Source organism: Coregonus lavaretus (genome assembly GCF_964263955.1).
Source record: "Coregonus lavaretus genome assembly, chromosome: 30".
Taxonomy (NCBI): Eukaryota; Metazoa; Chordata; class Actinopteri; order Salmoniformes; family Salmonidae; genus Coregonus; species Coregonus lavaretus.
Window position 1 is genome coordinate 20419429 of NC_140017.1, and position 27520 is coordinate 20446948.

A 27520-nucleotide genomic window follows, 5' to 3' on the forward strand; every position below is an offset into this window, starting at 1 on the left:
TAACGATTGTACTGAAAAAATAGGATTTAGATATGTTCTTCTATACTATATCGTACACAGGCATCCTTCATGTACCATCATTATCATCATCACAAATTGTATTATTATTATGATTTTAGACGTTCCATAAAAAAAGGTGTCATGCGTGTCATCTCACTCAGCCAGACACAGAGAGAGAGAGAGAGAGAGAGAGAGAGAGAGTGGAGTAGAGATAAGGTGATATAGTTACAATGTTTGATCAGACTAAGATTGTGTCACAAATGGCACCCCATTTTTGACAAAAGTAGTGCACTGTGTAGGGAATAGGGTGCCATTTGGGACTCAGCCAATATCAACAGTACCACCTTGTGTCTCTTCATTACACTGTAATCAACCAAACCCTTCTCCCCAAAACAAAACACCTAAGAAAAGATCAAACTAAAATGCACTTTTTCAACACATGAAAATAAGTCAGACATAAACAAACAAACAGTTCAAAAGGTCAGATCAGATCCAGTCCAGAGCCACTGTCCGTAGAGAGTTCAGCCACTGTCCTGCTGAAACTACAACTCCCATGAGTCTTTGGGCCTGGAGCACTCCTCCAATCCGATCAGTGTATTTGTACCAGCGATGACATCAGTAAGAGCGTCCTTCCCACACTCACCATGATAGGTCAAGGGTTTAAGGGGGATGGGACCTCCTGAAACACCCCTGTCTGGGGGGGAAAGAGAGAGAGAGAGAGAGAGAGAGAGAGAGAGAGAGAGAGAGAGAGAGAGAGAGAGAGAGAGAGAGAGAGAGAGAGAGAGAGAGAGAGAGAGAGAGAGAGAGAGAGAGAGAGAGAGAGAGAGAGAGAGAGAGAGAGAGAGAGAGAGAGAGAGAGAGAGAGAGAGAGAGAGAGAGAGAGAGAGAGAGAGAGAGAGAGAGAGAGAGAGAGAGAGAGAGAGAGAGAGAGAGAGAGAGGGGAAAAGGGGTGATCTGTGGTGCTAGCATCTAGCAGATTAGCGGTTAGCCTTGGCTGCTTCTTTGGCTGCCAGGATGAGAGGAGTCAGACTGGATAAAGGCTTGGCCACCTTCAGGAACTGGTGCTGTGGATGAGTGAAGAGGAGGAAGAGAGGAGAGATGGGTTTAGTTTTATTACTGGTAAAACTAGTAATGTGGTTTGATGCTCAAACCAACCTTATGCACCACACACACACTTCCCCTATCCAACCTCCCGCTCTTCCTCCCTCTATTCCTCCCTCTATTCCTCCCTCTCTACCTGTAGTAGGTCTTTAGCGCTCCCTCTCTTCTCCACATCCATCTCCAGGCAGCAAGTGAGGAAGTCTCTGAAGACTGAGGACAGTTTCTCTGGGTTCTGAAGCTCTGGAGTCCCGTTGGTCGCAATCAGATACAATGCCTAGGAGATATGACAGGACAGACAGGGGCCGTTATAGACACACACAGACAGTGACACGCACACACACTCTCGCTCTCTCTCTCGCTTACCCTTAGTGGGTTCTCATTGAGGTAAGGGGGTTCTCCCTCCACCATCTCTATAGCCATGATGCCTAGAGACCAGATGTCAACTTTAGGACCGTAAGCCTTCCTGGTCACCACCTCTGGAGCCATCCAATAGGGAGTCCCCACCATGGTGCTCCTCTTACTCTGCTCTGGAGTGATCTGGGCACAGAACCCAAAGTCAGCTAGAGAGGAGAGAGAGAACACATGTTAGAATAGGACATTGCACTCAAATGCACTATATAAGGCTAAATATATGAAATGGCACAGTGGTAGTGCTACATTAGAACACAGACTATGAGCTCCCTCTGCTGGTCAAATGGAGACACTGCCCATTAATGCCCCCATCTCCAACCCCAAGTGTGTGTGTGTTACATCTCCAACCCCAAGTGTGTGTGTGTTACATCTCCAACCCCAAGTGTGTGTGTGTTACATACTGAGTTTCACTGATCCGTCCATTCCCAGAAGGATGTTGTCACTCTTGATATCGCGATGGATCACCTGGTTAGAATGGAGGAACTCCAAGGCCTGCAGACACTGGAGAGCGAGAGAGAGAGAGAGATGTACAAAAGTGCTCAAGGCATCACTTTCTGAATTAGCAAGCAGGCCGACAAGCCAGGTACACACACACACACACACACACACACACACACGCAGCAGCACTGACCTCCCGACACACAGCAGCGATCTGAGCCTCGTCCATACAGGTTTCAGTGACGACGTCAGTCAGAGAACCTCCAGCCAGATACTCCATCACCACCCACAGCTCCTCTCCCACCAGGTAACTACATAAACACAACAACCACACCCATGTTACCATGGTAACATCAAATATCACCACTGTACCAGTTCCTCAATGGTAAGGGGAAGATATGAGAGGGTGTGAGGGACAGTTAGGTTGTGTCTGTGTGTGAAAAAGAAGGAGCCGAAAGACAAGATGAAGATATCTACAGTGAGGAGAACAAGTATTTGATACACTGCCGATTTTGCAGGTTTTCCTACTTACAAAGCATGTAGAGGTCTGTAATTTTTATCATAGGTACACTTCAACTGTGAGAGACGGAATCTAAAACAAAAATCCAGAAAATCACATTGAATGATTTTTAAGTAATTAATTTGCATTTTATTGCATGACATAAGTATTTGATACATCAGAAAAGCAGAACTTAATATTTGGTACAGAAACCTTTGTTTGCAATTACAGAGATCATACGTTTCCTGTAGGTCTTGACCAGGTTTGCACACATTGCAGCAGGGATTTTGGCCCACTCCTCCATACAGAACTTCTCCAGATCCTTCAGGTTTCGGGGCTGTCACTGGGCAATACGGACCTTCAGCTCCCTCCAAAGATGTTCTATTGGGTTCAGGTCTGGAGACTGGCTAGGCCACTCCAGGACCTTGAGATGCTTCTTATGGAGCCACTCCTTAGTTGCCCTGGCTGTGTGTTTCGGGTCGTTGTCATGCTGGAAGACCCAGCCACGACCCATCTTCAATGCTCTTACTGAGGGAAGGAGGTTGTTGGCCAAGATCTCGCGATACATGGCCCCATCCATCCTCCCCTCAATACGGTGCAGTCGTCCTGTCCCCTTTGCAGAAAAGCATCCCCAAAGAATGATGTTTCCACCTCCATGCTTCACGGTTGGGATGGTGTTCTTGGGGTTGTACTCATCCTTCTTCTTCCTCCAAACACGGCGAGTGGAGTTTAGACCAAAAAGCTCTATTTTTGTCTCATCAGACCACATGACCTTCTCCCATTCCTCCTCTGGATCATCCAGATGGTCATTGGCAAACTTCAGAGGGGCCTGGACATGCGCTGGCTTGAGCTGGGGGACCTTGCGTGCGCTGCAGGATTTTAATCCATGACGGCGTAGTATGTTACTAATGGTTTTCTTTGAGACTGTGGTCCCAGCTCTCTTCAGGTCATTGACCAGGTCCTGCCGTGTAGTTCTGGGCTGACCCCTACCTTCCTCATGATCATTGATGCCCCACGAGGTGAGATCTTGCATGGAGCCCCAGACCGAGGGTGATTGACCGTCATCTTGAACTTCTTCTATTTTCTAATAATTGCGCCAACAGTTGTTGCCTTCTCACCAAGCTGCTTGCCTATTGTCCTGTAGCCCATCCCAGCCTTGTGCAGGTCTACAATTTTATCCCTGATGTCCTTACACAGCTCTCTGGTCTTGGCCAGTGTGGAGAGGTTGGAGTCTGTTTGATTGAGTGTGTGGAAAGGTGTCTTTTATACAGGTAACAAGTTCAAACAGGTGCAGTTAATACAGGTAATGAGTGGAGAACAGGAGGGCTTCTTAAAGAAAAACGAACAGGTCTGTGAGAGCCAAAATTCTTACTGGTTGGTAGGTGATCAAATACTTATGTCATGCAATAAAATGCAAATTAATTACTTAAAAATCATACAATGTGATTTTCTGGATTTCCGTCTCTCACAGTTGAAGTGTACCCATGATAAAAATTACAGACCTCTACATGCTTTGTAAGTAGGAAAACCTGCAAAATCGGCAGTGTATCAAATACTTGTTCTCCCCACTGTAGCTCTCACAACTAATGTGTGTGTGTTTACATCTGAAAGTGTGTGTGTGTTTGTATGCGTGTCTCACCTGTCTAGTAAACAATGTTGGGGTGTGTGTCTCACCTGTCCAGGTAGTTAACAATGTTGGGGTTCTTGTTTTCCCTCATGACCAGTATCTCGTTGATGATGAGCTCCTTCTTGGGCTGCTGCTGCAGGTTCATCTGTTTAATGGCCACCTCCTGGCCTGTAGCGATGTCTATGGCTGTATATACCGTACCTGACGCACTGGAGGGGGGAGGGAGAAGGAAAGAGAGGAGGGGAGAGAGAGACTTCTTTCATTTCAAAGTTAAGAAGTGTGTGTGTGTGTGTGTGTGTATGTGTGTGTAGTGTAGACTCACCCCTGTCCAATCTTCTCGAAGCGCGTGTATTTCTTCTTGGGGTCTCCCACACTGACTATACTCCCTGAGAGGAGGGAAGTAGGGAAGAAGGGAGAGAAGTGAGGTTAATAAATGAAACAGAAAGACAGAGTGAAGAGTCAAACACACACACAGAGAGAGCGAGAGAGAGAGAGCGAGAGAGCGAGAGAGAGAGAGAGAGAGAGAGAGAGAGAGAGAGAGAGAGAGAGAGAGAGTGAGAGCGAGCAAGAGAAAGATAGAGTGAGAGAAGAGAGACAGTAACAGACAGAACATCTTGTTGAGTAGACAGGAGGAGATGAGACTGTCAGATACGAAATTTCACAGAATCACTCGGTAACTCCAGGAGATTGGGTGGTAGAGAGAGAAGAGGACCAATCAGATGCCAGGGTTGGACAGGAGGGCGGGAGGATATGTCTGAGTGACAGTTTTGTTTCTTACCAGTAGAGGGAGACCTGAGTACATCTGAGGCATGGAGTGTCACAGGATGATATAGTTGAACTAGTTATACACACACACCCACACACACACACACACACACCCCTCCCCCATTGGATTAGAGTATACACACCATTCATCACTACAGAGTACCTTACGGCACAATGACAGGAGATGGTGCCTGGGATCTGAAACCAGCAGCCAGCGCAGTTCACTTCTATTGCAACTTTCAGACCACCTGTGTGTGTGTCTGTGTGTGTGTTACTTACGTAGTTTCTCCAGTATCTCTTCATCAGACATCTTCTTCTTGCGTGTTTTGTCTGCGGGGCGTGGCACAGAGGGGCCAGGGGCAGGACTAGGGGTGGGGCTAGTGGGGGGCGTGATGGCAGAGGTGGCGCCCTCCGGAGGTGGGGGGGAGATAGGCGATGTGGCAACGTCTCTGGTGGGAGGGGATGGGAGGGGATCTATCACAGAACGAGTGTATATCTGAGGCGAAAGAGAGGGGGGGAGAGGTGGGAGGGAAAGAGAGGAGGAGGGAAGGAGATAAAAGGGAGGGAGAGGGAACGGAGAGATAAGGACTGTTAGCCTTCTGAGCTATAGCTCAGTTCCTGTTCCTTATGTTACGGTGTCTGTGTGTCCCAGTCAGGTGCGCTGAGCTGCTAAATCACTGTGGCAACAGTGGCGCCATGGCAGTAGCCCTGTCTCAGACGCCACTTCAGTTCGGACCGAAAAAAAAAACCCTCACAGCCAATCAGAGAACAGACTTCTCTACGGGATTTCTCTGGTGTGTGTATGTGTGTATGTGTGTGTGTTTTCTGTGACAACAGAGTGAACAGAGAGACAGTGTGAGTTTAGTATCTCAATTCAGCCTCCTGCTGCCGCCCATGATCGTCACACACACACACACACACAATGCTGAGTCTGTTAGTGAGGAGCAGCACGAGGAGAGTGTTACTTTATTTACCCTGTCTGGAGCCAGGGGGCTGAGTGTATGTGTGTGTGTATGTATGTGTGTGTGTGTGTGTCTTACTGATTTGGTGTGTTCTGGTCGGGGAGCGACAACAGGAGGGGGCGTGGCCTCATCTTCATCCTCGTCTTCCGATACGGTTGCTATGGCGGGCGTCTCTGACACAGCCTTGGAGCTCTGAGGAGGATGTGACATCACTTCCAGTTAGCTCACTTCCTTTTCCTGTTGTTAATACTCCCTTTCCCTCCCTCCCTCTCCTTCTCCCCCTTTCTTCTCCCTACCTTCCTCCCCCTCTCTCCCCCTCTCTCTCCCCCTGACTGACTATGACTGCAGGACAGCCAGGCAGATAGTGAGCGTGAATGAAATGGGGGAAATATCCTGATTCACAGACAGTGCAGAAAGAGGGAGAGAGAAGTAGAGCCAGGGAAGAGTGCGTCTCACAGACTGTTGACCGGCACACCCCTCCATGTCTTCCTCTGCTCTCTCTTCAACCATCTCTTATCCTCTCATTCTCTCTGTTTATCCCCTGTTTCTCTCTATCCCTCCAATCATATTTGCCATTCTTCATCTAAATGCAGATGCCCTAAACACACATTGATAGCTGAGTAAACAAACAGATATGTTCGTATCAAAATGCACCCTATATAGTACACTACTTTTGACCATGGCTCATAGGGCAGAATTGTGGTGATGGGCCCTGATCAAAAGTTGTGCACTATATATGGAATAGGATGCCATTTGGGACTAAAGCAGAGATGTGTCAGGAGACTTACGGCAGTGTTGGAACAGCTGTAGTTGTCTGAACTCTTGTCTGTAGAGGAGAAGGAAAACAGGATGAAGAGATCAAGTTCTGACAAATAGTGTGTGTGTTTACATGTGAATGTGTGTGTTTGTGTTTTTGTGTGTGCGTATACATGCTAGTGTGTGCGAGCATGTGTGTGTGTGTGTGTGTGTGTGTGTGTGTGTGTGTGTACCTGTAAAGCTCATGTATTTCTGGCTGTTGTTGGTCTCCTTGGAGTCGTAGAATTTGAGAACGTCAAGGACAGCCTGAGGATTCTTCTTCTGTTCCAGCTTAGTGATGTTAGAGGTCTGGAGCAACCGAGCCCATTGCTCCGGCATGCCCTACACACACACGGTTAGTAACAAGACAGAGATGTCGTGTCTGCAGTGGTCAGAGAACTGGGTCATATCTCCATCCTACAGTATCTCCCCCTCTCTGCCTCTCTCATTCCTCTACCTTTCATTCTCCTCTGCATCTCTCTCCCTCTACTCACTCACTCCATTCGCCTAAGATCTCCCCCTATTACAGACAGACAGAGAGGGAGAAAGAGGCAATGACGGTGGGTAATAGTGAAATAGAGAGGATGCGTCTGAAATGGTTCCATATTCCCTATACAGTGCACACATTTTGACAAGGGCCCATAGGACTCTAGTCAAAAGTAGTGCACTATATAGGTATTAGGGTGCCATTTGGGATGCAGCAGAGAGAGATTAGGAGTAAGTGGAAGTATTGTGCTGTAACTAGTTAGCTTTAGAGTGAAGAAAACAGGCTAAAGTCATTCCTGCTCTAACTCAGTTATAGTACCCGAGAACAGATACTCCTACACCAGTGGCGGTCTGCTCCGTTTCAGATAAGGGAGGACAATTTGTTTTATTTTTCTCCAAGCCAAACCGCTACACACAGCCTACATCGTTGTCACCATATTAGCTAAAGTTACGTCCTAGTCAACATAGCTAATAGAACTAACACGTTAGTAAACACGCTACAATCATGCAGTAACATTACAGTGTATATAGTCAGTAAGCAGGTACACTGGCGGGCCCCGGTGGCAATAAATTAGTTAAACCAAAAGCTTACCTTGACTTGGAAGAGTTCCAGTGTTGTGTTGGATAGTCATAGCCAGCTAGCTAACATAGCATCCCTTTGTTTGAGCAGGGTGTTTCAGTAGGCTAAAATAGCTAGCTGCATTTGCTAGCTAAGTAAGTGAAACTGAAAAAAAATGTTTTGTTTAAAACTGTTCAACTATTTTCTTTCTCTCTCTTTGAGTCAACTACTCGCCACATTTTATGCACTGCAGTGCTAGCTAGCTGTAGCTTATGCTTTCAGTACTAGATTAATTCTCTGATCCTTTGATTGGATGGACAACATGGCAGTCCATGCTGCAACAGCTCTGATTGGTTGGAGGACGTCCTCTGGAAGTTGTCATAATTACTGTGTAAATCTATGGAAGGGGGTGAGAACTATGAGCCTCCTAGGTTTTGTATTGAAGTCAATGTACTCAGAGGAGGACGGAAGCTAGCTGTCCTCCGGCTACACCATGGTGCTACCCTACAGAGTGCTGTTGAGGCTACTGTAGACCTTCTTTGCAAAATAGTGTGTTTTAATCAATTATTTGGTGACATGATTATATTTAGTATAGTTTTATCTAAAAAATATATATATTTATTAATGAAATTCCCTCCAATGAGGAGCCTCCACTGTCCTACACAGGCCATAGTTGATCAGCTGAATCATAGTTAAACACCCTACTAGATACAGACCCTAGATCTAGAGCACTTCCAGATACAGACCCTAGATCTAGAGCACATAGACAGACCCTAGTAGAGCATAGATGTAGAGCACATAGACTCACTGTGAACTCTCCAGTGACTGCATCGAAGCCCACGTGGATGGTGTGTTCAAAATCAGAAGGCAGAGAGATCTCCGGACGCTCCTTCTTCTTGTTGGCTGAGAGAGAGAAGGGGGAGAGAGAGATAAAGAGAGAGAGGGAGAGAGAGAGAGAGAGAGAGAGAGAGAGAGTGAGAGTGAGAGAAAGAGATAAAATTAGGAGAGAAATGGAGAGAGGAGAGAAAGAGGGAGCATATTGTTAGAGGCAGCAGCAGAGTCTCGAGAGACACCCCCCCCGAGGCTCATGGGAAGGCTAACCATGCAAGCTACCGCAAGGTATCCTGGGGGATTTGGATGTCTGTCATATTCCCCCTTGTTACCTCCCTTCGTTGCACACACGCACAGTCTTGCACAGTTGCACACATACAGGACTCACTCTTGTCTCCTCCTCCTGTCAGGATGGACCTGATGGAACGATCTTTCTTCTTCCTGTCCTCTGGGTTGGGGGGGAGGGGCTTGGAGCCATGGGGGGCGGGATCTTTGATGCAGGAGCCAATCAGAGTGCTGGTGTTCCTCATGGGTGGGGCTGGGGGCTTGTCCTCAATGTCCCCATTATCAGACATCTTCACCAATCACACACCGGCTGCTGCTGGAACAACCAATCAACATTAGGTCACAGAACATTACCAGTCTACCAGCCTATCAACTAACATGACATTTGTCCACTAGCCAATCAACTGACAAAACATTTAGCCTATCAGCTGACAGGACAACACCAGTCCACTAGCCTGTCAGCTGACAGAACATTAGTACTCTAGCCAATTAGCTGACAGAACATTATTCCACTAGCCCATCAGCTGAGAGAGCATTAGTCGACTAGCCTATCAGCTAACAGGACACAGGTAGGAGAGCTACCAGTCCATAGTTCACTAGCTGGCATTCTGTTTGATCTGCAAACACACACATGATTTACAGGCCAGTTTCCCAGAAACAGAGTGTGTGTGTGCACGCTGCAAACACTGAGTCACAATCCAGGAAGAGAAAGACACACACTACCCTGCTGCCTCTGCTCACACACTCATTATAAGAGGCATTGAACTGAGGAGAGAAAGGAAGAAGCTAATGACTGGTTGTAGCACAAAAATGGCACACACATGAAGTCATTGACATAGCTAACCTGCTATAGTGAATGCGCTGGTGGACACACTCTACCAAAGGGAGGGAAGACAGACTGACTGACTGACTGACTGACTGACTGACTGACTGTGTGTGTGTGTGTGTGTATATATATATATATATAGCTTACCAGGAAAAACATCCAAAAGGACTAATTCAAGGTAGAAAGTTGGTGAACTAAACAAAAAAAACTCAGATTTACTTATTTTTGCTCACTTTAATCCATTCTACAGGAGAAGAACAGAGTTCATGTCGTCTCAATGCAGGAATGAATCATACAGTCCACACGGTAAGTAATGTGACATTTACATCTGGTACACTGACCTCATCATACCTCAGGGTTAGTGTAACAGAGTTAAGATCGTATACCGTAACTCAACAGCTTGAAATGTCTCCCTTCGTGCCGCTGATTTGCTAGCTTTTCGTTGGTGTAGCTGGCTAAGCCGTTATCAGGCGGGCGGTCTCTCATTTGCGAACCACTTGTTGGAGCCCAGTAAGAGGACTGGGACAATGAAGGAAGCTACAGTATACTTCTAAGCAGGCACAGTGACGCCTGTGTTACATTAGCAGTGGCTAGGTTCTGTCTGGCCTTACCTCGATCTGTCTGTCTGTCAGGCTGGAACTCTGATCTTGGATTCTGCTTCTGTCTCCTCAGTGTTCCTCTAACTGCAACAGCTAGTCCAAGTCCAAATACCATGCAGTGTGTGGGGGAGAGAGTTTGTGTGTGTGAAAGAATGTGAGTATGTGTGTGTGAGGTTCCGTGCCGAAGTGTTTGGACTTGAGTTCTGCTCTGCTGCCTTTTTAGTCATAATGAGGTCACAGCCTGTGATGTCAGAACGAGTCATGGGGTAGGAGGTGGGGTTTGTGGCTCACACACATGTCATGGAAGTGTGAAACTACAGTATATTTGTCACACAAACACTATACAATCACACACACCTCTTCACATACATAGCTCTGGTGACGAAGAGAGCAGCTGGCCACAAGGTGGGATCACACACACACTTCATAGGGTTCTGGAATTCTAGAGCACCTTCGTCACCTCCTCCCTTCTTTCCATCCTCCCTCCCTCCTTCAGACAGACATCAAACACATCCTCCCCTGTCTCACCCCCCCCACCCCACCCAATTCCTCCTCTGTCGAGCAGACACAAGGGAGGTCTCACATTTCAGACTCCACTGTCAGTTTACACACACAACCCTGTCATCACACATCACCCTACTAACACACACCACAACACACACATTGAGCAGAAGAGCTCTGGGAAAGTGACTAATAAAAGGTACAACCTGAGCTACGACCCAAATGGCACCCTATTCCCTTTACAGTGCACAACTTTTGACCAGGGCCCATAGAGCTCCAGTCAAAAGTAGTACACTATGTAGGGAATAGGGTGCCACTTGAGATGCATCTCTGGTGCTTTCCCCTGACTGAGCTGACGCTATAGATATCAAACAAGGTTGGATTCAGATTACAACCCTGTCTCACCCCTCACCCCCGTCTGACAAATTATGTTATTTTGTGACTAATTTTAGAAAGTACAAAACACACACGCATTGTTTTGTTGTCTGACAGAGAGCTACAGTGGGTTAGCCTGTTGGTGTTCCTCCCTGCTGATCATCCGAATTAGCTAAACCTCCAAAGCCTGCAGGGGAGGGGAGGCCTCTATACACCAAGCCCAGAAGACCTCACCATCCCTGGGAAGTTCAGGAAACAGAGACCCCCTCCTGGTGGAGCTAATGACTATACAGATCGAGCCTACACGACTGTTCACTCATCATTTTGTGTGTGTGTGTGTGTGTGTTTGTGTGTGTTTGTGTGAGATACAATTATTTTTAACAAAAGAAAGAACAATAGAAAGAGAAAAAAGAAAGAAAGGAAGCAAGAAAGCGAGAAAGATGGGGGGAAAGAAAGAGATAAAATAGTATTCCTGTCCCACCATGTTAATGAGCCAGCCCCCAGGGCAGAGAGAGACAGACTTCAAATGTATATTTTACCATATTTTAATGTCTCACACACACACACACACACACACACACACACACACACACACCAGGTTTCAGTCTTTCAAGTAGAGAGCAGACTATTCTCTCTGATACATTAGCTTCTTGGTTTATTTAAATTCTCAAACAAAGTGGAACACAGATTGGAATTATCATAATTGTCATGAAAAGATATAAATGTAATCACAACTTAATCACAACGTAATCATGCTTTTATCATCTAAGAAATATAGCTAAAGTCAAGTCTTATTTCAAGTCACTGATCTGGAGAAAATTATACATGCTTTTGTTTCCTAACGCCTAGATTACTGTAACTCTTTGTATACACTCTTAGTCAATCAATCACTCCATTGTCTACAGTTAGTTCAAAATGCTGCTGCTCGCTCGGCTTTTAACAGGCACCAGAAAATGTAACCATGTCAGCTTCTCTGGCTACCAGTCACTTTTAGAATAGAGGCGGCGCTCCTAGTGGCCGGGGACTTGAATGCAAGGAAACTTAAATCCGTTTTACTGAATTTCTACCAGCATGTTACATGTGCAAACATAAAAAATAAAGATAAACTCTAGACATTACTCCACACACAGAGACGCGTACAAAGCTCTCTCTCGCCCTCCATTTGGCAAATCTGACCATAATTATATCCTCCTGATTCCTGCTTACAAGCAAACACTAAAGCAGGAAGTACCAATGACACGCTCAATACGGAAGTGGTCAGATGACGCAGATGCTAAGCTACAGGACTGTTTTGCTAGCACAGACTGGAATATGTTCCAGGACTCATCCGATGGCATTGAGGAGTATACCACATCAGTACGTTGTCCCCACAGTGACCGTACGTACATACCCCAACCAGAAGCCATGGAATACAAGCAACATCCGCACTGAGCTAAAAGGGTAGAGCTGCCGCTTTCAAGGAGCGGGACTCTAACCCGGACGCTTACAAGAAATCCCGCTATGCCCTCAGACGAACCATCAAACAGGCAAAGCGTAAATACAGGACTAAGATTGAATCGTACTACACCAGCTCTGATGCTCGTCGGATGTGGCAGGGTTTGCAAACTATTACGTACTACAAAGGGAAGCCCTGCTGGGAGCTGCCCAGTGACACAATCCTACCAGACGAGCTAAACGACTTCTATACGCGCTTCGAGGCAAGCAACACTGAAGCATGCATGAGAGCACCAGCTGTTCCGGACGACTGTGTGATCACGCTCACCATAGCCGATGTGAGTAAGATCTTTAAACAGGTCAACATTCACAAGGCTGCAGGGCCAGACGGATTACCAGGACGTGTACTCCGAGCATGCTCTGACCAACTGGCAAGTGTCTTCAGACATTTTTCAACCTGTCCCTGGCCGAGTCTGTAATACCTACATGTTTCAAGCAGACCACCATAGTCCCTGTGCCCAAGAACACCAAGGTAACCTTCCTAAATGACTACCGACCCGTAGCACTCACATCTGTAGCCATGAAGTGCTTTGAAAGGCTGGTCATGGCTCACATCAACACCATCATCCTAGAAACCCTAGACCCTCTCCATTTTGCATACCGCCCCAACAGATCCACAGATTATGCAATCTCTATTGCACTCAACACCGCCCTTTCCCACCTGGACAAAAGGAACACCTACGTGAGAATGTTGTTAATTGACTACAGCTCAGCGTTCAACACCATAGTGCCCTCAAAGCTCATCACTAAGCTAAGGACCCTGGGACTAAACACCTCCCTCTGCAACTGACTGGATCCTGGACTTCCTGACGGGCCGCCCCCAGGTGGTAAGGGTAGGCAACAACACATCTGCCACGCTGATCCTCAACACAGGGGCCCCTCAGGGGAGCGTACTTAGTCCCCTCCTATACTCCCTGTTCACCCATGACTGCGTGGGCAAGCACGACTCCAACACCATCATTAAGTTTGCAGACGACACAACGGTGGTAGGCCTGATCACCGACAACGATGAGACCGCCTATAGGGAGGAGGTCAGAGACCTGGAAGTGTGGTGCCAGGACAACAACCTCTCCCTCAACGTGATCAAGACAAAGGAGATGATTGTGGACTACAGGAAAAGGAGGGCCGAGCACGCCCCCATTCTCATTGACGGGGCTGTAGTGGAGCAGGTTGAGAGCTTCAAGTTCCTTGGTGTCCACATCACCAACAAACTATCATGGTCCAAACACACCAAGACAGTCGTGAAGAGGGCACGACAATGCCCATTCCCCCTCAGTAGACTAAAAAGATTTGGCATGGGTCCTCAGATCCTCAAAAAGTTACACAGCTGCACCATCCTGACTGGTTGCATCACTGTCTGGTATGGCAACTGCTCGGCCTCCGACCGCAAGGCGCTACAGAGGGTAGTGCGTACGACCTAGTACATCACTGGGGCCAAGCTTCCTGCCATCCAGGACCTCTATACCAGGCGGTGTCAGAGGAAGGCCCTAAAAAAAAGACTCCAGACACCCTAGTCATAGACTGTTCTCTCTGCTACCGCACGGCAAGCTGTACCGGAGCGCCAAGTCTAGGTCCAAATTGACCCCCCAACCTTTTTTTTTACGCTGCTGCTATTCGCTGTTTATTATCTATGCATAGTCACTTTACCCCTACCTACATGTACACTACCGTTCAAAAGTTTGGGGTCACTTAGACATTTCCTCGTTTTCGATAGAAAAGTAATTATTTTGTCCATTAAAATAACATCAAATTAACCAGAAATACAGTGTAGACATTGTTAATGTTGTAAATGGCTTGTAATGGAATATCTACATAGGCGTACAGAGGCCCATTATCAGCAACCAACAGTCCTGTGTTCCAATGGCACGTTGTGTTTGCGAATCCAAGTTTATAATTTTAAAAGGCTAATTGATCATTAGAAAACCCTTTTGCAATTATGTTAGCACAGCTGAAAACTGTTGTGCTGTTTAAAGAAGCAATCAAACTGGCCTTCTTGAGACTAGTTGAGTATCTGGAGCATCAGCAATTGTGGGTTCCATTACAGGATCAAAATGGCCAGAAACAAATAACTTTCTTCTGAAAGTTCAGTCTATTCTTGTTCTGAGAAATGAAGGCTATTCCATGCGAGAAATTGCCAAGAAACTGAAGATCTTGTACAACGCTGTGTACTACTCCCTTCACAGAACAGCGCAAACTGGCTCTAACCAGAATAGAAAGAGGAGTGGGAGGCCCCAGTGCACAACTGAGCAAGAGGACAAATACATTAGAGTGTCTAGTTTGAGAAACAGACGCCTCACAGGTCCTCAACTGGCAGCTTCATTAAATAGTACCCGCAAAACACCAGTCTCAACATCAACAGTGAAGGAGGCGACTCCGGCATGCTGACCTTCTAGGCAGATTTGCAAAGAAAAAGCCATATCTCAGACTGGCCAATAAAAATAAAAGATTAAGATGGGCAAAAGAACACAGACACTGGACAGAGGAAGATTGGAAAAAAGTGTTATGGACAGACGAATCGAAGTTTGAGGAGTTCGGATCACAAAGAAGAACATTTGTGAGACGCAGACCAAATGAAAAGATGCTGGAGGAGTGCTTGATGCCATCTGTCAAGCATGGTGGAGGCAATGTGGTCTGGGGGTGCTTTGGTGGTGGTAAAGTGGGAGATTTGTACAGGGTAAAAGGGATCTTGAAGAAGGAAGGCTATCACTCCATTTTGCAACGCCATGCCATACCCTGTGAACGGCGCTTGATTGGAGCCAATTTCCTCCTACAACAGGACAATGACCCAAAGCACAGCTCCAAACTATGCAAGAACTATTTAGGGAAGAAGCAGTCAGCTGGTATTCTGTCTATAATGGAGTAGCCAGCACAGTCACCTGATCTCAACCCTATTGAGCTGTTGTGGGAGCAGCTTGACCGTATGGTACGTAAGAAGTGCCCATCAAGCCAATCCAAGTTGTGGGAGGTGCTTCAGGAAGCATGGGGTGAAATCTCTTCAGATTACCTCAACAAATTGACAACTAGAATGCCAAATGTCTGCAAGGCTGTAATTGCTGCAAATGGAGGATTCTTTGACGAAAGCAAAGTTTGAAGGACACAATTATTATTTCTATTAAAAATCATTATTTCTCAATGACTACATTTCCTATGCATTTTGCTATATTTCCTATTCAAACTCATTTCATGTATGTTTTCATGGAAAACAAGAACATTTCTAAGTGACCCCAAACATTTGAACGGTGGTGTACATATTACCTCAATTACCTCGACTAACCTGTACCCCCACACATTGACTCGGTACCGGTAACCCCTGTATATAGCCTCGTTATTGTTATTGTTGCTCTTTTCTTTTTTTACTTTAGTTTATTTAGTAAATATTTTTCTTAACTCTTTAAAACTGCATTGTTGGTTAAGGGCTTGTAAGTAAGCGTTTCACGGTAAGGTGTTGTATTTGACGCATGTGACAAATACAATTTGATTTGATTTGAGATTTTAACACTTTATTAATCACGTTTAAGGCTAGGCTCGGTTTAGCCCCCATCCTATATATCAGCCTGAGATCCTCTGGCAGGGCACTGTTGACCATTCCAAAGTCTAGGTTGAAAACTAAAGGAGACCAGGCATTTGCCATTAGGGCCCCTAGACTTTGGAATGGTCTGCCAGAGGAGATCAGGCTTGCAGATTCAGTGCCTCTTTTTAAATCCCTGCTGAAAACACACGTTTATAAAGATGCTTTTATTGTATGACTTCAATATATGCTTTTAATTAGCTATCTTTTTTTCATTCTCCTTCCTCCTGTCTTTGTTTCTTTGTTAGTACTTTTATTTTATTATTTTATGATGAAAAGCACTTTGTTACTTCTATTGAAAAGCGCTATACAAATAAATTATTATCATTATTATAATTACTGTATGAATAATATGTATGAGGACAGAATGCTTATTATTTGAAACTCCCACTCCCAGGAGTCCCACAACAGGCCCAAGCAGATGGCAGAGAGGACACGGCCAAACACACAATTAGAGAGAGAGAGAGAGAGAGAGAGAGCAGCATAGCACCTGCTGGCTGGCTGGGGGGGGGGGGGGGGGGGGGGGCTGTACTTTTTCGCATTAGTGAGGAACAAGCCAAGCCTGAACTGGACATGCAGTTAGAGACAGCGAGATGTTGAGAGAGGTGAGTGAGAAGGTATAGAGAGAAAAAAAATAGGTTATGGTCCTGCCATAGCGCACTGTCCTGCCCCCTCTGGTTGCCTGGGGTTACAGTGTTGATGGATGGACAGTGTCAGGAAGACACTCTATTCACATACAATTCAAATTACCCAACTCACACAGAACAAAACCCGAGAGCTCTTGCTCTCTCTCCTTCTCTTTCCCTCCCCCCTCGCTCTCTCACACACGTCACCTCGTCTCACTACAGGCACTCCACCATGCAGAACGGATGACAATTGATTCCAAGAGACATACCTTGTGTGTGTGTACCAGCTGGTCTATGATACTGCATGTTCTCTCAAGCCTAAGAGCAGGAAATGAAGCCAAACAGAGAAAATCAACAACCCTCTCTCAACCATGACCGACCGACTACATCACCATCATCACGACCAACAACATCACCATGACAACCAACCACCCCACCATCATCACCATGACCGACAAACTATACTGAACAAAAATATAAATGCAACATGCAACAATTTCAACAATTTTACAGTTCATATAAGGAAATATGAATATAATCTATGGATTTCACATGATTGGGAATGCAGATATGCATCTGTTGGTCACAGATGCATAAAAAAAAAATGGGCCTCACAATGGGCCTCAGGATCTCGTCATGGTATTTCTGTGCATTCAAATTGCCATCGATAAAATGCAATTGTGTTCGTTGTCTGTAGTTTATGCCTGCCCATACCATAACCCCACCGGCACCATGGGGCACTCTGTTCACAACGTTGACATCAGCAAACCGCTTGCCCACACGACGCTATACACCAGGTCTGCGGTCGTGAGGCCGGTTGGACGTACTGACAAATTCTCTAAAACGATGTTGGAGGCGGCTTATGGTAGAGAAATGAACATTCAATTCTCTGGCAACAGCTCTGGTGGACATTCCTGCAGTCAGCATGCCAATTTCACGCTCTCTCAAAACTTGAGACATCTGTGGCATTGTGACCTTTCATTGTCCCCAGCACAAGGTGCACCTGTGTAATGATCATGCTGTTTAATCATCTTATTGATATGCCACACCTGTCAGTTGGATGGATTATCTTGGTAAAGGAGAAATGCTCACTAACAAGGATGTAAACAAATTGGTACACAACATTTGAGAGAAATAAGCTTTTTGTGCGTATGGAAAATATCTGGGATCTTTTATTTCAGCTCATGAAACATGGGACCAGCACTTTACATGTTGCGTTTATATTTTTGTTCAGTGCAGATCACCATGACGACCAACTATATCACCATCATCACCATGACCGACCAACTACATCACCATGACCGAACTGGACTAACACATATTGTCCAAACAGTTGTTGATTATTCCTTCAATAACTAAGTGGGTGGAAAGAGAGTGAGGGATGGAGGGAAGCAGAGACAGAGAAGAAACTAAGAGGTGATTGTCAAATAGATGTACTTATTTTATTTCACTGGAGGACATTAAGTGCTTTCAATCCCAAGATGCTTTGGAGCCCGGCACTGTGAGAGGTCTGTCCTCCTAATAACTCTAAGTGAGCTTAATGTCAGCTTAAGAGAAACACACAGCAGCCAGTGTTGATAAATCAGTGTGTGTTGGCATCTTAAAAATGTCGACCTGAGGAGGCTTTTAGATACATTTTAACATACACCCTGGCTATGTGTGTGTGTGTTTTGGAATTGATGATGACAACAGTCAAGATTCCTAGTGTGCTCATAGGGCATATCCTAGTGCATGTTTGTGTAGGTTCAAGTTTATGACTAGCCTTCCCCACCTTTCATCAATGCACTGTGTGTGTGTGTGTGTGTGTGTGTGTGTGTGTGTGTGTGTGTGTCCCGGCTCTCCATGGGTGCCTAGAGATGATATCACAGGAATCTAGTCGCCAGCAGATTCTTAGGGTGGGGTGCATCCCAACATTATGTTGTGGCTCCCCCTTTTCCTCTCCTCCTTGACACTCCATCACCATGACATCATTATGAGTTCCACCAGGCGATTGTTTGAATCACAAAGAGGAAAAAGATCCATCTTCTTTCTCTCTTTCTTTCTGTCTCCCTTTGCATCGCTCCCTTTTCATCTGCTGTCCATTCGTTTAACCGTGCCTAGAGAGATGCTCACACTGACCGAGTTCTCCTTTACCACTGAAGATTTGTGTGTATGCACGTTGAGGAGGGAAGGGGGGTGAGATGGATAGAGGAGTAGAAAGCAAGGGAGTGAAGCAGAGAGAATGAGAACAATGCCTGTCCTGAGGAATACTAGGAGCTCCATTATTCACTAGAAACTGTTTGAAGCTGATCCCTATTTTACCCCCTCTACCCCTTGCCCTCTTTCCTTCTCTCTCTTCCTCTCCCTATTTATTTTTCTCTGAGAAAAAAGGGAAGGGTGTGTGAGAGAGAGAGAATTGAAAGAGAGCTGTGAGCCACTTTGACTAGTCTAAGTACCCCACACATAAACTCTCTCTCCTTCTCCCCCTCTCTGTGCCTGTCCAGAGTAAACTACAGGGAGAGGGCTGGTCAGTGACCTCACCACTGAACTACTCACTCCTCATATGATAACTATTAAACACAGAGCTAGACCAGACACACACACATACAGGTATGAGGGTCTCTGCCCACCAGCTGTCTGGCCCCGCCCACCAAGCCAATCACCAAGGCAACACCATAAATAATGCATGTTGCAAAGCCTGCTGGGAGCCCAGGCTGCTCCACCCCCGAGAAAACGAATGATATAACTAGACGTGTGTGTGTGTGTGTGTGTGTGTGTGTGTGTGTGTGTGTGTGTGTGTGTGTGTGTGTGTGAGTGAGAGAGAACAAAACAAAAGTTCAGCATGGTAGCAGGAGGCCCTTAACTAGTCAACTGGTAAATATTTAAACTCCAAGCATTGTTATGGTTTTATAAATGCATTGTATGCACACGTGTGTGTATATGTGTGTCTTCACTGAGTATTGTTAGCTGCAGAGCTGTCTGTGATTGTTAGCAGATCTCCTGTCACACACACAGAGAGAGAGAGAGAGAGAGAGAGAGAGAGAGAGAGAGAGAGAGACAGAGAGACAGAGAGACAGAGAGACAGAGAGGTGTAAAATAGCCAGCAACTCTCTCAGACGCACTTAAACCTTTAGCCTGTCACTAACCTGCTGGCTAGTCTTTCAACACATTGGTGTAGCCAGCTAACCAGTTAGCCAGCTAGCATGATAGCCAGTTAGCTTTATTGCCAATTAGCCTGATATAGACACAATCCCATCTAGCATGATCACCAATTATCCAGCTAGCATGATAGCCAAAGAGAGATCAAATAAGGACTTCTTCCACATTCTAACTGACTGTAGCAAACTACCTTTTTGCCACCAAACTATCCCTTTAACAAAACACTATCCCTTTAACACTAAACTAACACCCAAAATATCCCTTTAACGGCGAACGATCCTACTCCATACAGTTTGTGTTCCGCTGCTCAGACGTTGCATGCATCAACCAATGGTTGCGTGCCACGTCATCGACTGTGCAGTCAGGCACCAGATTGCTATAACATATGATGTGGTTAGCTGATACGTAAAATACCTACCCAGGCCTTGTAAGATCTGGCATGAGTCAGCAACGTCTGAGCAGGGGAACACAACCTATCTATTTAACACCCAAACTATCCCTTTAACACCAAACTATCATACTCCTCAGACTCCAGACAGACATGCCACCACACCGCCAGCCGACCAGATGCCAAACCAGCAGGGTGTGTGTGTGTATTTGAGAGGATAACGGCTATCAATGGAGGTCATCTGAGGTAGAGAAAACAGCTACATTAATATAGAGAGGTGGTGAGATTCCTACTGCAGCTGTTCACACATTCACACTCTAAGTGAGAAAAAAAGAGAGAAAGAGAGAGCGCGAGAGGACTTAACTACAGGTCCATATGGTCAGCAGCAGGATGTGAATTTAAAGGTGATTTAAATCAGTGATTAGTGCTAATGCAGCACTACCAGTCACTGGGTGTGTGTGTGTGTGTGTGTGTGTGTGTGTGTGTGTGTGTGTGTGTGTGTGTGTGTGTGTGTGTGTGTGTGTGTGTGTGTGTGTGTGTGTCTGTGTGTGTGTGTAGAGGGAAAAAGAGAGTGGGGAGACACAGACAGACAGTGAGAGAGAAAGACACAGACAGACAGACAGACAGTGAGAGAGAGAAAGACACAGACAGACAGACAGACAGACAGACAGACAGACAGACAGATTTATAGTTGATAGTGTTAGTCTTGCTTCAGTGGACAGGTTAGCTCTGATGCCAGCATTCTGTTCTCTACAGTACTACACTAGAAGGAGAGAGTACAGGGTAGATTTTGTTTAACAGAAATAATCACTCCCTCTGTGTGTGTGTGTGTGTGTGTGTGTGTGTGTGTGTGTGTGTGTGTGTGTGTGTGTGTGTGTGAGAGAGTGTAAATAGAGAGAGCAAACACACACACACACACACCTTGCAGACATGATTAAACCTTGGCCTGGCTAAAGTGTCCAACCCTAAACAGTCTGCAGGGTATAAATACATGGCTGGTGCCAGGTGAGCGACAAGGCAGCCAGAAAGACCACACACACTTTTTCTTACCCCCTTCACACCCCCACATCCTACAACGTCTCCTCATATCACATTGAATAGGCTAATCATAATATTATTACACTGTTTTTACACTTGTACATAACATGCGCCCACCCCCTTTCCTCCCATGCAGACAGACAGGTGTCCAGTCAGCCAATCACATCTCACTTATTCCTCTACATATTGATGCCATTAAACTTTTATGGGGCATGAAGGTCAATGTTGACTCAGTCTCATTAACAGAACGGAGACAAGACCAGTGCTGATAGAGACGACACTAAGATGGGGCTAGATCCCAAATAGAACACTATTCCCTATATAGTGCACTACCTTTGACCAGAGCCCCCAACATAGGAAAAAGGGTGCCATTTGGGACGCAAACTGTGTTGTTTCCCCAACCCAGATTAGCCTAGTTTTCTTTGTTAGCTTGTTATTCCTGATGTGTCATTTATTCAAAAGTGCCAAGTCAGACTGAGTGAAGGCTGTGGAGCACTGTGTCACTAATCAGACAGCTACAGCCACGCTTATCTAGCCTACCCCTTCTCTCTCTGTTTCTTCCTGTCTTTTTCTCTTTCTGTCTGTCGGTCTCTCCCTCACTCGCTCTTTTCTACCCTCTCTGTCTCTCTATTCTCTGTCTGTGTGTGTGGCTGTGTCTCTGTATGTGTGTGTTTCTGTCTGTCTGTCTGTCTCGCTCCCCAGTTAGTGCTATCCGGGATCCTTGGGACGTCCCTACCCTAAACCCTCATCTTAACCCCTACCTTTACCATACCCCTTACCCAACCCTAACCATTTCAAATGTCAACTTCAATGCTTCCAAGATGGCGAAGTAGTGCAGTCCTGTTTCTGTCGTGTGTCTGTAAATAGCCTGTAAATACCCTGTTTTTTTGTATTTTTCGTACATATTTCCCTATCAGACTTTTCATCCTTCTACAAAATATAATTTCCTGCAACCCGCCTCACTCAATGTGGAACGGATTCTATTTTTGACTTACCTTTATCTAGAATCTAGAATCTCCAGTTGAAACTAGCTAGCCAGCTAACTAGCTACTTGCTATTAGCCACAGCTAGCGGTGTTTCACCCAGAACATTGGATTTTTTTCCGCGGGATTAATTTTAATCACTGGACATTGATCACCGGATATTCGGCCAGTCTGCACAGCGCGTTATCGACCCAGAACATATCAGTTTTTCCGCCGGAATCACTGAATCACTGGACCTTTAACTCCGGATTCATCGCTATCAGCTGGCTACAACAAAACGGACGCTGTGGTCTGGCTAATCATCCTGAGCTAGGCCCATCTCCCGGCTATCTACCTCTCTGTCAACCGGACGGGACCACCTAGTGTTGACACGGAGCCCCGCCGATCCTACACGACTGGTCTGCCGACGAAATCGTCTGATGTGGTTACGACGTTAACCACGAAGATTCCATCCATCTGCTAGCCCTGGCCCGCTAGCACACGCTATCTGTGGCCTCTTACTCACAAGTGCTTCACCACCGGACCTTATGATAACTCAGCTATACAGCTGATATCTGCTGGACTGTTCCTTTTTACGGTACTACATCCTGTTTATGTTTAGCCTCAGCCCAAACATGGTTAGTTTATTGTTGTTTCGGTTATTTCTAATTGTACTATATCACTGTAGACCCCCCAGCCTAGCTAAACCTGCCTTAGATAGCTCCTTTGTCCCTCCCCCCATACACTCAGAGACCGACTCAATTGATGCCTCTAGAGATACTATCTCTTTCATTGTTACCCAACGCTTAGGTTTACCTCCACTTTACTCATATCCTTCCATATCCTTGTCTGTACATAATGCCCTGAATCTTTTCTATAACACCCGGAAATCTGCCCCCTTTATTCTATGTACCCAACGCACTAGAAGACCAGTTCTTAAAGCCTTTAGCCGTATCCTTATTCTAGTCCTCCTCTGTTCCTCTGGTGATGTAGAGGCTAACCCAGGCCCTGCAGCCCTCAGTATCACTCCTACTCCCCAGGCGCTATCATTTGATGACTTCTGTAATCGCAAAAGTCTTGGTTTCTTGCACATAAATATCAGAAGTCTACTTCCTAAGTTTGAGTTATTCACTGCGTTAGCACACTCTGCCAACCCTGATGTTCTAGCAGTGTCTGAATCCTGGCTCAGGAAGGCCACCAAAAATTCTGAAATTTCCATCCCCAACTATAACATTTTCCGTCTAGATAGAACTGCCAAAGGGGGTGGAGTTGCAATCTACTGTAGAGATAGCCTACAGAGCTCCATCATACTATCCAGGTCTGTGCCCAAACAGTTTGAGCTTCTACTTCTAAAAATCCACCTTTCCAGAAATAAGTCTCTCACTGTTGCCGCTTGCTACAGACCCCCCTCAGCCCCCAGCTGTGCCCTGGACACCATATGTGAATTGATTGCCCCCCATTTATCCTCAGAGTTTGTACTGCTTGGTGACCTAAATTGGGATATGCTTAATACCCCAGCCATCCTACAATCCAAGCTAGATGCCCTCAACCTCACGCAAATTATCAACGAACCTACCAGGTACAACCCTAAATCCGTAAACATGGGTACCCTCATAGATATCATCCTGACTAACATACCCTCTAAATACACCTCAGCTGTCTTCAACCAGGATCTCAGCGATCACTGCCTTATTGCCTGCGTCCGTAACGGGTCCGCGGTCAAACGACCACCCCTCATCACTGTCAAACGCTCCCTAAAACACTTTAGCGAGGAGGCCTTCCTAATTGACCTGGCCCAGGTATCCTGGATGGATATAGATCTCATTCCGTCAGTAGAGGATGCCTGGTTGTTCCTTAAAAGTAATTTCCTCTCAATCTTAAATAAACATGCCCCATTCAAAAAATACAGAACTAAGAACCGATATAGCCCCTGGTTCTCCTCAGACTTGACTGCCCTTGACCAGCACAAAAACATCCTGTGGCGTACAGCATTAGCATCAAATAGCCCCGGCGATATGCAACTTTTCAGGGAAGTTAGGAACCAATATACACAAGCAGTCAGGAAAGCAAAGGCTAACTTTTTCAAACAGAAATTTGCATCCTGTAGCACTAACTCCAAAAAGTTTTGGGACACTGTAAAGTCCATGGAGAATAAGAGCACTTCCTCCCAGCTGCCCACTGCACTGAGGCTAGGAAACACTATCACCACCGATAAATCTACAATAATCGAGAATTTCAACAAGCATTTTGCTACAGCTGGCCATGCTTTCCATCTGGCTACCACTAACCCGGCCACCAACTCTGCACCCTCTGCTGCAACTTGCCCATGCCCCCCCCGCTTCTCCTTCACACAAATTCAGACAGCTGATGTTTTGAAAGCGCTGCAAAATCTGGACCCCTACAAATCAGCTGGGCTAGAAAATCTGGACCCTTTCTTTCTAAAACTAGCCGCCGAAATTGTCGCAACCCCTATTACTAGTCTGTTCAACCTCTCTTTCATAACGTCTGAGATCCCCAGAGATTGGAAAGCTGCCGCGGTCATCCCCCTCTTCAAAGGGGGTGACACTCTAGATCCAAACTGCTACAGACCTATATCCATCCTGCCCTGCCTTTCGAAAGTATTCGAAAGCCAAGTTAACAAACAGATCATCGACCATTTCGAATACCACCGTACCTTCTCCGCTATGCAATCCGGTTTCCGAGCTGGTCACGGGTGCACTTCAGCCACGCTCAAGGTCCTAAACGATATTATAACCGCGATTGATAATAGACAGTACTGTGCAGCCGTCTTCATCGACCTGGCCAAGGCTTTCGACTCTGTCAACCACCGCATTCTTATTGGCAGACTAAATAGCCTTGGTTTCTCAAATGACTGCCTCGCCTGGTTCACCAACTACTTCTCAGATAGAGTTCAGTGTGTCAAATCGGAGGGCCTGTTGTCTGGACCTATGGCAGTCTCTATGGGGGTGCCACAGGGTTCAATTCTTGGGCCGACACTTTTCTCCGTGTATATCAATGATGTCGCTCTTGCTGCTGGTGACTCTCAGATCCACCTCTACGCAGACGACACCATTTTGTATACATCTGGCCCTTCATTGGACACTGTGTTAACAAACCTCCAAACGAGCTTCAATGCCATACAACAATCCTTCAGTAGCCTTCAACTGCTCTTAAACACTAGTAAAACTAAATGCATGCTTTTCAATCGAACGCTGCTAGCACCCGCCCACCCGACTAGAATCACCACTCTCGACGGGTCTGACCTAGAGTATGTGGACAACTACAAATATCTAGGTGTCTGGTTAGACTGTAAACTCAACTTCCAGACTCACATAAAGAATCTCCAATCCAAAGTTAAATCTAGAATCGGCTTCCTATTTCGCAACAAAGCCTCCTTCACTCATGCTGCCAAACATGCCCTCGTAAAACTGACTATCCTACCGATCCTTGACTTCGGCGATGTCATTTACAAAATAGCCTCCAACACTCTACTCAGCAAATTGGATGTAGTCTATCACAGTGCCATCCGTTTTGTCTCCAAAGCCCCATACACTACCCACCACTGTGACCTGTACGCTCTTGTTGGCTGGTCCTCACTACATGTTCGTCGTCAAACCCACTGGCTCCAGGCCATCTATAAATCACTGCTAGGCAAATCCCCGCCTTATCTTAGCTCATTGGTCACCATAGCAGCACCCACCCGTAGTCTGCGCTCCAGCAGGTATATCTCTCTGGTCATTCCCAAAGCCAACACCTCCTTTGGCCGCCATTCCTTCCAGTTCTCTGCTGCCAATGACTGGAACGAATTGCAAAAATCTCTGAAGCTGGAGACTCTTATCTCCCTCAATAACTTTAAGCATCAGTTGTCAGAGCACCTTACCGATCACTGCACCTGTACACAGCCCATCTGAAATTAGCCCACCCAACTACCTCATCCCTATATTGTTATTTATTTTGCTCTTTTGCACCCCAGTATCTCTATTTGCACATAATCTCTTGCACATCTAGCATTCCAGTGTTAATACTATTGTAATTATTCTGCACTATAGCCTATTTATTGCCTTACCTCCATAACTTGCTACATTTGCACACACTGTATATATATTTTCTGTTGTATTTCTGACTTTATGTTTTTTTTTTACCCCATATGTAACTCTGTGTTGTTTTTATTGCACTACTTTGCTTTATCTTGGCCAGGTCGCAGTTGTAAATGAGAACCTGTTCTCAACTGGCTTACCTGGTTAAATAAAGGTGAAATAAAAATAAAAAATAAAAAAATGGGGTAGGGACACCAGAAGGATCGCAAGGACCCCCTCCCCTCTCTCTGTCTATGACGCATAATGATTAGTTTCACATCTTTCTCCTAAATACATTAAATAAATGAACATGTCTGTATTAAAAGGTATATACTCTGTAATATCTAGCCTAGACTATACATGAGATCAGAAAATGTTATCCATGACATTTTCATTCAGGCGACCATCACACGGAGTTTATTTAATTCAAATGATAACTGTATATTCCCAAATGTTTCATTCATACCGGTCGACCCTGAAGCGACAGACAACTGGTCCACACACACACACACACACACACACACACACACACACACACACACACACACACACACAAATAATGTCTGGAGCTCCACCACTGCTCAACAACACCACCACACACATAAAGCACCCTGTTCCTTTCTTCCAGGGACAAAATCGGTGTAACGATAAATCTGCGTCGCGGCCCTAAGTCCAACCACTGATATAGCTACTGTATGTACGGTCCCTTGCCGTACAGTGTTGCGCCGTGAGCACGCTCCTCTTGTCTGTCTGGCGGTAACAGTCCTGTAATGTACCGGTAAAGGAAGGTACAACTGAAAAGACTGTCATGCCCGGTTCTGTCTGTGGATAAAGGAATAGGAGAAACTCACCTCTCGCCGTGTCTTTTGAAAAATTATTGATGGCGATCCGTTCTCTTTGCCAGCACTCACACACATGCATTCGCACAAGTCACTTCAGTTTTCTCTTTCTGCCCAATTTGCCAAACCCTTCTTCTATCGCTCTGCCCAGGCTCTGCCAATCCCTGGCTATTGTCAGACACACCCCACCCTGCTACATAGCAACGCCCGCCCACTACACTCGTTTCTGGTATGCCAGTGGTCAGGCTGAAGCTCAGTCGTGTGCTTATTGGTCTGTCTGGCTGTTTGTTTCACTGGGAGGTGGGGTGGGTCTCACCATGGTTAATGTTTA

General features: G+C 45.9%; 1 protein-coding gene across 5 annotated transcripts; it reads right to left on the reverse strand.

The window, feature by feature from the left end:
• Positions 1 to 881: 881 nt before the first annotated feature.
• On the reverse strand, positions 882 to 27320 carry LOC311106006 (serine/threonine-protein kinase PAK 1-like). Of its 5 annotated transcripts, XM_084148270.1 has the most exons (15): positions 27202 to 27320; positions 17018 to 17066; positions 8863 to 9072; positions 8452 to 8546; positions 6793 to 6940; positions 6592 to 6629; positions 5882 to 5995; positions 5121 to 5337; positions 4399 to 4462; positions 4124 to 4285; positions 2144 to 2261; positions 1914 to 2013; positions 1465 to 1661; positions 1238 to 1375; positions 882 to 1064 (listed from the first exon to the last, which is right to left on the reverse strand). In XM_084148270.1, the coding sequence occupies exons 3-15, from the start codon at positions 9047 to 9049 to the stop codon at positions 978 to 980; spliced, it is 1665 nt and encodes a 554-aa protein (XP_084004396.1). In that variant the 5' UTR covers positions 9050 to 9072; positions 17018 to 17066; positions 27202 to 27320; the 3' UTR covers positions 882 to 977. The 5 variants fall into 5 exon arrangements, with proteins under 5 accessions (XP_084004396.1, XP_084004395.1, XP_084004394.1 ...); XM_084148269.1 differs by lacking the exon at positions 17018 to 17066; XM_084148268.1 differs by lacking the exon at positions 17018 to 17066 and having other exon boundaries at positions 8863 to 9075.
• Between the last annotated feature and the right edge of the window lie 200 nt (positions 27321 to 27520).